The 11,972-nt window shown below is 38.7% G+C and overlaps 1 protein-coding gene across 1 annotated transcript; it reads left to right on the top strand.

Annotated features, from left to right (window-relative positions):
* The first annotated feature begins 718 nt into the window (after window positions 1-718).
* PLAU (plasminogen activator, urokinase) lies at window positions 719-10,069 on the top strand. The gene is made up of 11 exons (XM_088474979.1): window positions 719-894; window positions 3,002-3,083; window positions 3,180-3,210; window positions 3,732-3,833; window positions 4,669-4,843; window positions 5,279-5,382; window positions 5,760-5,955; window positions 6,258-6,409; window positions 6,648-6,788; window positions 6,907-7,055; window positions 7,202-10,069. The coding sequence occupies exons 2-11, from the start codon at window positions 3,027-3,029 to the stop codon at window positions 7,421-7,423; spliced, it is 1,329 nt and encodes a 442-aa protein (XP_088331105.1). The 5' UTR covers window positions 719-894; window positions 3,002-3,026; the 3' UTR covers window positions 7,424-10,069.
* The last annotated feature ends 1,903 nt before the right edge of the window (window positions 10,070-11,972 follow it).

Genomic DNA, 11,972 nt, shown 5'->3' with positions numbered 1-11,972 from the left:
GATCATCATTTACTCCCATACGTTACCAGGTTTTCATTCCAACCAATCAACAAGTTGGCTGGTTGGATGTAAGTTGGTCTAGTGTGTGGCCAGCTTAAGTAACTGTTTTCTTGTTCACTCATTTGTTCATTTACTTTGTAAGGTGCTGTGTAACCCTTGTGGCACCACATAAAGGACAAAAATAATAAATAATAGGCAACGTCATCTATAAATGAAGTTTTGCCCACCAGGCACAAGTTCTGGAAAGTTTTGCATATTTCCCATATGAATCAAAAAACTGAAAACAGCACTTCTTGGAGTTTTGACTGCATTTTAGCGTTAGTACAGCCCTTCCTATTTGTGTGTATGTACAAGCGCCGGCATCCCGTACCCAACCCGCCTGGCACACTACAGGAAGTAGGTAGGTGCCGGAAGGTGCCAATAGCCATATGCCAGCCACGGCAAGCTGCCCAGACATACAAGCCGCCGCCGCCGCCCCCCCCCCCCCATAATCCTGGACGGACTCTGCTAGGGGAACAATGGAATGATTTGCAACTGCAGCCTATAAATGTGTATTTAGTATAGCAAGCGTTCCGGATTTCCTGCTGCTGTCTCCGGTGCACACGTGGTTAATCTCATCCTCTACTTCGACACCAGGCTCTGTGAATTCCCCGGTGCCTGAGTCACAGGTCCCATCACTAATGTACAGGAGGATGCGGCTGCTGCGGTACAGCCTCTGCATAAAGCCGCCACGCCCGGGGCACGGCGCCAGCCAATCAAGGTGCAGAGCTGCACATTATAAGGAACAGTCCTGGCTGCTGCAGGACAGGAGGACATCAGGACATCTGTTTGCACTTGCAGAGATAGATAATAGAGAATCAGTGCACACAAGCGCTGGGATTATTACCCATACTGGTGAGTGGCATCTCTAGCAGTTCTGCAATGCACATACTTATTTATAAGATTACGTTAACTACAGCATAATTCTGAATGTACGATATGGAGCTGGAAAGCTGCAGCCACACTGCTGTGTATTGCAGCTCATGTCCTAAACTAGTGCATCATTTGTCATTCTTATGATGATGGTGACAATAATCGATCCAAACGATTTAACTATAAAAGCTGCTGTTCTCTAGTACAAATGTGAGATTTTTTACATGAAGTAGCCCAAGTCTTCCTTTTGGGAGGAGGCTTATGTGATGCCACTGACACATGCTAGTGTGTTTTTCTATTTATCCTTCTACATTTGTCTTTTAAATCCATTATATACCCAAATTAATGTCATTAACACCACAGCAGTACGTTATTCAGCTAAGGCATTATTTAGGCTATAATTGTTTACAGGCAGCACAAAAATGTTTTTTGTTTTTTTTAAATGTTCATTTTATTTAACACTCATTTGCAATATTCTTATATGCTGCTTGGTTTGGTTACATATTTTTCCTAGCAAAACATATGAAGGACAACACTATCTCAATGCCTGGAGCTAGTTAAAGTTCTTTTTGTAGTCCACTATTATTACTATCATTATTTGGAGTTGCATGGTGTTTAGCTGAGGGACAATAGTGCTACTGGTATGTTATGAAGGCCAAAACGATCCCCTTGATGCAGCAAAGTTTGCAATGTTTATTTGACTTCTGTCTTCCATATAGATTTCTAGTTGGGCCTCTGGTACTGCAGTCTGCTACTTCTGATAGATTATTGTCTGGTGAGGGTATACTGAAATGAAAATAGCCTAATGATACCAACCAACATTTTCCGGTCATTTCAACTAGACGCGAAGGGGGTGAGTTGCCGTTGGAATGGCGTGGAAATGCCACCAACAGCCACGCAGACCAATTACATCCCAGATTTGTGGATCCACAATAGCATATAGCCGCACTTACTCCTAGACTCCACTATGTCATGTCTAATTGAATTGACACCTTTGTATGGTCCTTTCAGAATAAATGTAGGGGATTCTGTGTGAAATTGCCAAACAAGTATATTACCAGTTCATATATTAATAGTTTGGCAATAATTGTGTTTCCTGTGAAGTATATATTATTTATATATGATTTGAATTTGGCAGAACAACTAGTGGCAGCTCTGATTTATATATGACTCCCAGTTTACGACACATAAACAGACTGGGGCAGCATGGTGGTGAGATGGATAGCGTTGCTGCCTCACAGTACAAGGGGCATGGGTTTGATTCGACTAGGGTCATGTCTGTGTGGAGTTTGTCTGTTCTTCCAGTATGCCAAAAAACATACTAGCAGGTTCATTGGTTTCTGACCATATTCAATTAACCACAGTGTGTATCTCCATGTGGTAGGGAATATAGGGCCCCATTTAACAGCGAACTTAAATATTTTGTTTAGTATCGCAGTGATACAAACAAATATTCCCCTGGTATCTATCATTACTTACCCCTCTGGTGGGGTCCAGCAACATCCTCCTCGTTGGGACGGTCCTCTGCTCAACTGCCAGCGACGGGCTACTCTGTCATGCGCATGCGCGATTGTCAGTATGCGCATTTACAGGACTGTTTAACCCAGCGGGGACCCGGCAGTGCCTGGAAGGCTTCACTGAAGCTGGAAAGGCTGCTGTCAGGTCCCCATTACTGGCATCTAAAGGTGAGAGCAATGCAGTGACAAACCGTTGTAATCTTAGATTACCGCTGTTTGTTGAATAGTAAAAGGATGACATAACCCCTTTAAGCGAGTGCTCAAGGGGTTATGTATTGTTGTTACATGGTGCCCATAAATTGTAAGCTCCACTGAGACAGGGATTGATGTAAATGATTGAAATATTGTAAAGCACTGCAGAATATGTGCGCACTATATAAAGAACAGTTAATAAATAATATACAGGTCAAATGTTTCCATATGCTACAAAACAGGTATGTAGAAAATACAGCCCACTGGACAAAGTCATGTACTGTATGTCCATTATGTTTTGCTTTATTTATATTATAAATAAACTTTTTTTAATACATTTTTTTTACGTAGTAGATCTAATATTATGACTTTTATTTCAGATATAAGAACTCCATAGAATTGAAGATGAAACTTCTCCTCGCCTCAGCTATTCTTTTGGTGCTACTCACAGGAATGGAATCGGTATGTTATTATCGCTGTTGTTGTTACACCGCTTTCAGGTACTATATATTGCAGAGTATATTACAGAGCTGATGAAACAAACATTTTCTCTTTCAGAAACCCCCCAAAAAACCAAAGGACCAGGAAGGTATGCACTGTCTGCAGTCATGTAACAAATGCTACATCTATTTTTCCATAAGCCGCAAATGTGCTACTTTCAACATTTATTACAACTAAGTGGTTACATTTACGTTTTAGACAATTTATCTGTAAAGTACTGTGTTTTTTTTGACACAAGTTATTATACGTATTTTTAAAATAGTATAGTGTGCTTAAAACTACCTCATGAAAATGAGTAATATATAATTATATTACACACTAGCGCATAAAGGTCCCAGAAAATATAATATGTCTACAGAAATACTCAGTGCTATGTATAATCCTTCCTCAAAGAAGAGCATAATAATGGACTCCTATAGCAGATTAAAATGTACAGTTGAGATGACATTATGTAAGCAGCATTCATTTAAAAAAATAGAAATGAATGGTAAATGTTACTGTAAAGATGGAAGTGGTTCATTTATTTAGCTTTGTGAGGTACTGTTTAGTTTTATGTCTGCTGTTTGTTTTCATGTGCTAATGTCTCCATTTTATTTTCTCTCTCCACAGAAATTGTCTGCTTGCATGGAGGAAGGGCAGCTTACAGAGCCATCAAAAAATCTTCTAGATGTATGTGCCCCATAGGGTACACTGGAGTGCACTGTGAAAAAGGTATACAGCATGTTAACACTCCACAGCTCATACACCAACATACAGCTTCTATGTACAGTATATTGGTATTTGCATCTGTATTCATGTAACTTTTATTCATAGTTCAGACTGGTACCTCTGGATAATAAAAGATGAAATAAAAAAATATCTGGAAACTACATTTATCACCTAAAGAAACAAGAAGTGTATTTCATAGAGCAAAGTTTCCATCGTGTATATCCTTGCTATGTTTCAAAAGAATACACAAACTATCCATAGTTACTGACTTCTTTATATCCCGGCCTCCCAGGAAATATTGGAGAGGGAGGCCCAGGTGGGAAGTGGTGCCGTGAAATGCGTCATCCTTTCTCTGTTTCCTTGCTGTACAATGCTGCGTTTCGCATTGGGTGCAGTGGCCACGATGAACCAATTCATCCCAAATCACGTTATATAGCCACCTGATTGCTCACTTCTGTACGGAAGTGGTCGTATCTAGGTGCTGGCCTACTCGGGAGTACAGGAAAGCACTTTGAAATACGCGAGTCTCCCAAACTTTGAGTTGACAAGTATGATTCATTCTTTAGCTGCAAAATACAGTAAAGCAGTAAAATGAAACAATTCAATACATTAGGTGCATTATGTGCATGGTGAGTCCATAAGCAGCACAATTACATACTTATATTTCCCTGAATATTTACAGGGTAGAATTAGAATCAACAATACAGAGCTGCTGAGTCCAGGACAAGTAGTTCAGTGCTGGAAATTGTCTTTGAGATAACGCCTGTAATCAGCTGTATTCACTATGTAAATCTAATATGCTTGTTCTGTTCCTAATTTAATAAATCTTCTCTTCCAGACTTGAGATCTAAGTGCTATAAAGACAATGGCAATGATTACCGCGGAACGGCATCTACAACCAGCAGCAACTATGACTGTCTGCAATGGGATTCTTCATTCTTGAGAAATCATTATTTCAATGCTCAAATGAAGGATGCACTAAAACTTGGACTAGGGAAGCACAACAACTGCAGGTAACATTGCACACAACCACTGCAGGTAACATTGCACACAACCACTGCAGGTAACATTGCACACAACCACTGCAGGTAACATTGCACACAACCACTGCAGGTAACATTGCACACAACCACTGCAGGTAACATTGCACACACTTTAATGGTCACTTTCCACTGAGTTGGGTTCTAAATGAATTCCACTAAGTTCTCCATAAAAATAAGGATTCGGTTAACCTACTGTACCTGCACTCATTTCATAGCATACCTCATTCTGCAGCTGTTGATATTTAGTACAGATTTACATGTATCTATTTATTCTATTTTCTCTCTCAGATCCCTCTCTTTCTTCCAATAAAAAAAATGCTTTAGGTTGACCCTAATTAACATATAAGCATCAACAAGTGTATTGTGTAAGAGGTGTAACTCATAATAATCTTTTTTTCCATCCAGGAACCCAAACAATGGCCTCAAACCATGGTGCTACATTAAGGGATCAACAGGCATTGTAAGCATGTTTTGCCAGCTGTCGCAGTGTGAATCAGAAAAACCCACAGGTGGGTGTATGTGCAACAAAACACAAATGTCAATCTTCTGCCAAAAATATTGTGTATTTCAGTTTTTCCAAACAATGTCTCCATCTAGTGGTATTTTTGTTATACTGCGTGTGGCAAAATAAAACATTATACTGTTAATACTGGTACATTTGTAAACTTCCTTGCTGCTCTGTTTTTGGCTTGGAGGCCACTGTTGACTGTGGAATCCAGAGACCATACTGCAGGAGGGAACAATGCTTAAATGGGAATTTGGCAAGTTTACACAATGGCTATTTCACAAGGCTTTGGGGAAATGTAGCCTATTTTTGTGAAAAAAAAAACATATTTATGTTTTTGTGAATGACCTGGGATGACCGTACTCTCTCTTTATGACACAGAATCCTCCTGTGGCCATCGTCAGCACAAAATGTATAAAATAGTTGGAGGAAACAGCAGTCCTATTGAGTCCCAGCCATGGGTAGCCACACTTTACCAGGTTGACAGGAGAAGTAAACAACAGCAATACTTTCAGTGTGGAGCGAGTCTCATTCACCCCTGCTGGGTGCTTACTGCAGCCCATTGCTTTCCAGACAGGTAGGCGACCACCCAACATGCTTTCTTGGGGACACGTTGTCCAAACAACATGACAAATAATGACTGGGGAATAACTAAATTACTTTCAATACCATTATTTGAAATAGTCATATTTTATTTTACCTTTACATGTGTATCACAATCATGGCATAGTGTTAAATTTGTAAATTGTCGCCACGATTGCCAGCTGCTATTAGATATGGGAAGTAAATGGGTATAAATATGTTCCATGACACACAGACACACACACACCTCTATGACTTGCAACCTGGCTTGACCTTTGATGTTTGTGTTCGATTCAGTGATTTTCCAGAGCCCAAGGATTATGTGGTCATCCTGGGAAAATCTAACATTGATGAGACAAATGAGTACAGGGAACAGAGATTTCAGGTGGAGAAAATAATCCGTCACCAACATTACAGTGATCGGGCGAACGCATTGAACAATGATATTGGTAAGAAATGCAAAAAACAACTGATCGGTAGGAAGAAACCAGTAAAACATTGCTTGGGCTTTTCTTAATTAGTGAAACTAGAAAAAATGTCCTACTTACAAAAGTTTAGTGTATAATAGAGTACTTACAGATAAATCGGTATAGTGCCCTATGAAACAAGTGTTTTCTTTGTCCAGAGATCCGTTGAGACAATAGATTTTCCTGGCCAGCTACTAACTCCCAGAACCCTTTATTATAGCGCTGATGAAGATCCGTTCTGCATCAGGACAGTGCGCTTCGATGACCAGTTCTGTACAGACCATCTGTTTGCCGTCAGCTGATATGAGACTGAAGGATGGGACGCACTGTGAGATCGCTGGATTTGGAAAAGAGGCATATGGTAAATTAATGCATTTTTTTCCACATTTATTAACGTTGTACTTTTACTGTACCGGTATATAGAAATGTATGTTTAGCCAACACTCTGCCAAGGCTTACCTGCCTTTTCCTTTCTCTAGATAGCTTTCTCTTCTCCCAAGCCCTGAAGTCTACATCCGTTCAGCTCATCTCGCAAGAAGTGTGCCAGTCTGCGCAATACTATGGGAAGCTGATTAACAGCAATATGTTCTGTGCTGGACATCCAGAGTGGAAAGTGGATGCTTGCAAGGTGAGTTTATGATGTTGAATAAACAATGTCTGCCCCCTAGTGGTTATCTGGACTGTTGAGTGAATGTATTGAATTAGATTGCTTAAATGCTGGTCTTTTGTCATATTTTATTTTGCTAATGATTTATTTAAATTTTTTTTTGTTAGGGAGATTCTGGTGGCCCTCTGACCTGCCAGCACAATGGGCAAATGGTGCAGTATGGTATAATTAGCTGGGGGGAAGAGTGTGCCAAGGAGAACAAACCTGGAGTATACACCCGAATCACAAACTACTTGCGCTGGATAGAGGAGAACATGGCTGAAACGATTAATGTGAGAAATAACATGGCTGACTCCATTAAAGTGAGAAATAACATTATTCCAAAATGAGTGCACAGTCTTGTCAATAGCTCAGATTAAATGGAAGGTAGAGGCAAGAAGGGAATCCTGTTGGGCTTACTCTGCCAGCCAAGTCTGATGGTTAGATTTCATGTTAAGAACGGAAGTAACATATGTAAGCCATGACATACTGCACATTTGGCTTCATCTGTTTGGGGTTTTCTTTTGTTGCTGCTATTAATTACTAGGCATTGCACTCTGAGTAAATAACAGTGTGTGTATGCCAATTAATGGAGTGCATTGTAGTTTGAACTATGGATCGGTGATTTATATGCTTTGCACATGATAAAGCAGATAGATCACAGGCAGAATATAGGGCATGGACTATTTATTGGGATAAACAATTGTTATGGACTGTTACCTTGCCCATAGCAACCAATCAGCTACTAATTATCATTTATCAAGTACACTCACTAAATTGTTAGTCATAATCTGATTGGACAACTTTTCCACCTGTTGTTTTTAGAAGGTTATATCAACCCCATGTGTTTGAGATGTTGGCCATGCATGCAGTTTTCCTGCCTCATAATTATTGTACAGTTTAGCCATGCAGGTGGTTTGCCAAATTGAACTATATACATCCGTTCAGTACTCAGGCCGACTTGCATAGTTCTTTCTGGGTCAGTGAGTCCTGCAGTTACAAGATGATGGCTGAGGTATCCAGTAGCAGTCAGTTTTCTGACCGTGTTTACCATCATGCCTCACGGCTATTTTGTGGACAACACATAGATATTGTACTATGTACCTGATGTCGCCTATCATATCAGCGAGTGTAGCCAGCAGAAGAAATTCCCACTCTAACTGCCTGTCCTGGATCAATGTACTTACAACACATTGGAATGTATAAGTATAATCAGAATATGTTAGCCAGGTGAAAAACCTTTTTCAAAGTCATTAGTGTCTAGAGCATTTCAAAGAATATTTTTCAGCAGTGACTACTAAGAAATTATTCGCTGTACATGGCAAATAGATGCCATATTCTTCAACAATGAAGCGGTTTAATACGGCTTTACGTTGTTTACTGAACCAGTCCTCATGAGGGTATATCCACTAGTCAGGGTGGCATGAACTTTGTACATATATATACAACCAGTAAATTATTTCTAAGTTTAGTAATTTATATAATTATTTTATTATATATTTATTTCTGTGGAAGGAACAATGTTGTTTTTTTGTATTTTAAATCAGCAACACTGTAGAGGGCATTTATTTACATTTTTATTAAGATTTACTAGCAATATAGATGCTATTCTAAAAGCTGTTCTCAGGAGACCTCTTGTGGACGAGGCGCTTAGCAACATCTATTATTAAAGAGTAAGGCAAAGTACACACTGGTATTGTACCTTCTCTAATGCATGTAAAAACATGTATTAACTACATTAGATTTATGGTTACATTTCATATGTTGTTTTCTGGAGTTTATAAGTGTATTAATTCTGTTTTTAACATGCTTATGTGTGAAAATAGGATGTTGCTATCTTTTTCCAGCCAAACTCATATGTTAACGCCTCTCATTTCATTTACAATGTGGTACCACTGAAATGGAAGTCATTTCCTACTGCGCTGGTGCACGTCAGACACACTGTAGTGGAAAAAGAAGCAATGCAAACTAATACAAGTTAAATGCGGTGAAAAGGGAATTATTAGCATTTTGTACAAAGATTTTCCCTGCCACTGCTTTTATGTGCACTTAATTTGTGTTAGAAACATACAGTATCTTACCTAGAGGTCAATGTAATCTGGCATTCTAAATGTTGGGGGGGGGATGGACAAATTGCTGGCTTACCTTCAGATCTTCTAAATTTATAACCCCAAGGTCATTCTCTTATTGTTGACATTACAGCACATTTATTTTGTATTCTTCTTTCGCATTTTTTCGCCGCACATCCATTTTGATGTAGTAAATTTAAGTTTTGACACTGTAATCCATTCCCTATTTCTCAAAGAATACGCATTTGTTTATACCTTTTGGTGGGGTCAGTATGATTTACTTAATAGCGGCTCCCGGCGTAGGTAAAATGACAGGCATCGAGATTTCGACGCCTGTCATTTTACCCTTGCCGGGATTAGACAGTCAGGAAGCCGGCGGTCAGTATTCCGTCTGTCGGCTTCCCGACTGCTTCCCCTTTTGGTGTGTCACCCATGTTGCAACTCACGATATCATATACCAACGTACACACATTCTGTTTTAGATAATTATTATACTAATGAATGCATTTAACAAACAGCAACAACAAAGCCGCTTAAATACAGTACTTTAACGCCAGTGTGTACGTAGCTACCCAAGGACGAAAGAAAATCACACTCTCTGTTGTGTTGCTGTTTTAAAATGACTGTTTTATCTAGTAACAAGGTACATATAAACCAGGTTGTCACCTATCTGCCAAAGAAGACATTCAATTTGCGATATGTCTATGAGTGAGGATGGCAAGAATTTAATTGCAGATGGTATAAACTTTTAGTAATATTATTTTCAAGACCATCATTATGCACCTTGTTCACCAGAGTATCATTTCCTATGGGCTGGCCCCTTCAGTAATCTAAATGTATTGTTTAAAGTATTTATTTATTTGTTCTATTTTTATTGTCAATTGTATTATTTTCATTTATGTTAATAAACTATTTTATGCATATACACGTGTTTTGTACATTATGTCATTTTTTGTGTCCAGTACAATGTCAGAATGTATTAAATCGTAGGGAAATTCGGAAACAAAATAAAATAAGTTCTGCTTAAAAGCCTTTAGAAATACAGGTAATAAGGGAGAATAAAATATTATTACATTCTAATAAAGGTGTGGCATTAATATTTGTTAGTGCAAATTCATGTCCTAAGAGTCTTAAATCATTTTCCAGTCATTTTCTGAATAACCATTTTGCTCTGTATTTACTGTTGAAAATCCAAATGGGTTATGTGAACTAGAGGGAAAAGACAAAACACTTCTGCTTTACAGTGAGCAATTACAAATTTGTTTATTAAGATATGTTACTGCAACTTGCAAAATTAAATGTAGATGGTTCCAAATGGTATAAATCCAATACTATTACTTAAAAAAAAATAAGACTAGTGCTTGCAGTCACATTAACCAGACTCACTGGTAATAGGTATTATTCAGGTTATAGAAAGACAAAGGTAGTTCTACTACACAAAATAGCCAGTAAGAAAGAATTTGCTGATCACAGACATGTGTGTCTCACATAAAAAAAAACAGGGAATTTATAGTTAAACAAAAGACAAGATCCAAGGCAGTATTGGTTTACAAGGTTCATAGCACTATGGGGTATATTTACTAAAGGTCGATTTTAATCGATATTTAAATCAATCTAACTCTATTTAAATCGACCTTTGGCAAATATACCGCTATGAGTTTATTGCTGGGAGATCTTGTTAAACTAGTTTGAGAGAATGTTTTGACTCAGTAATAAGTAAAGATCGGAGTGGATCAATCATCAGTGCTCATTTAGATTTTACTAAGTTACTTGTTATGGTGTCCAACAATAGAAAGAAAATGGATTTGCCTTAAAGATAATGGAATGGAAAATGGTTGGACAAAAGGACAGGAGATGAGTTATAGTCAAAGCTCAGAGGAAGTGCTGATAACCAGGGGAGAACCTCAAAGTTCAGTACAGGGCTCTGTATGGTTTAATGTATTCATTAATTATATTACTTGAGGTCTTGTTATGTTTTTTGCAGGTGATACAAATGTTTGTAATGATGTTGGTAAACCAAATGAGGTAAGTCAAATGATTAATAACTAGAGTTTATGGAATGGACAAAAGTGTGGAATCTAAAATGTAAAACAGCAAAGTGTAAAATAATGCATGCTGGAGACAAAAATTAGAAAGTAGGGCACAAAATAAATAGTTATGTAATGTCAACAACAACAACAGGTAACAAAACAGTAAAAATAAATAAATTACAAAATGCCTTCTAAAATTGTGCACAGGCTGTATACTTATTATCAGGACAGATTTATAGAGCTGAACATACACAGCTCATGGAGGAGAATTGTGTAATCAATATGAATATTAAAATATATCAAAGTTATAAAAAAAAGGCAGTCTTGTTTTACAAATCATTTTATTTTAAAAAATAAGACATAATTATAAACTGGAGGTGGAAGACTAAAGAGTAACAAAAAGTTATTAGCTAGCTCCTCCCACTCAGGGGCGGGCAATGCCAGGCAATTAAATAATTTCCTGACCGGGCAGCCGCAAACATAAATGACATTTAAATTCAGGAGGATCAGTGATCTGGCCAATGAGCGCCTGGAGTCCGAAGTCAGGACCACCCATTAGCCAGATCGACGATCCACCTGAATTTAAATGTAATGTATGTCTGCAGCCATCTGGTCCAACCCCAGACCACCCCTAAGTTTCGCCCTGCAATGACACTACTGCACTAGCTGCCTCATCCTGCCTGTCATAGGCGCAGTGAGTGCAGCTGTGAAGGCGCCCGGAAAGCAAGCAGCGGAGGAGGGCGCCTCTCCAGCCCGGCGCCCTCCTGCAATGCTTAAATGGCGGACTGCATTGCGCTGGC

This window comes from Taudactylus pleione, unplaced genomic scaffold (genome assembly GCF_031769625.1).
Source record: "Taudactylus pleione unplaced genomic scaffold, aTauple2 ptg000157l, whole genome shotgun sequence".
Taxonomy (NCBI): domain Eukaryota; kingdom Metazoa; phylum Chordata; class Amphibia; order Anura; family Myobatrachidae; genus Taudactylus; species Taudactylus pleione.
Note: the sequence above shows the minus strand (reverse complement) of the source record. Positions and strands in the feature narration are given on the sequence as shown.

What these genes read in the sequence shown, in the direction of transcription:
- PLAU (XM_088474979.1), top strand. Translation starts at nt 3,027, where the DNA reads ATGAAACTTCTCCTCGCCTCAGCTATTCTTTTGGTGCTACTCACAGGA. An exon ending in TGGAGTGCACTGTGAAAAAG is followed by an intron (nt 3,834 to 4,668) that starts GTATACAGCATG and finishes CTTCTCTTCCAG; the next exon opens with ACTTGAGATCTAAGTGCTAT. An exon ending in TGAATCAGAAAAACCCACAG is followed by an intron (nt 5,383 to 5,759) that starts GTGGGTGTATGT and finishes TTTATGACACAG; the next exon opens with AATCCTCCTGTGGCCATCGT.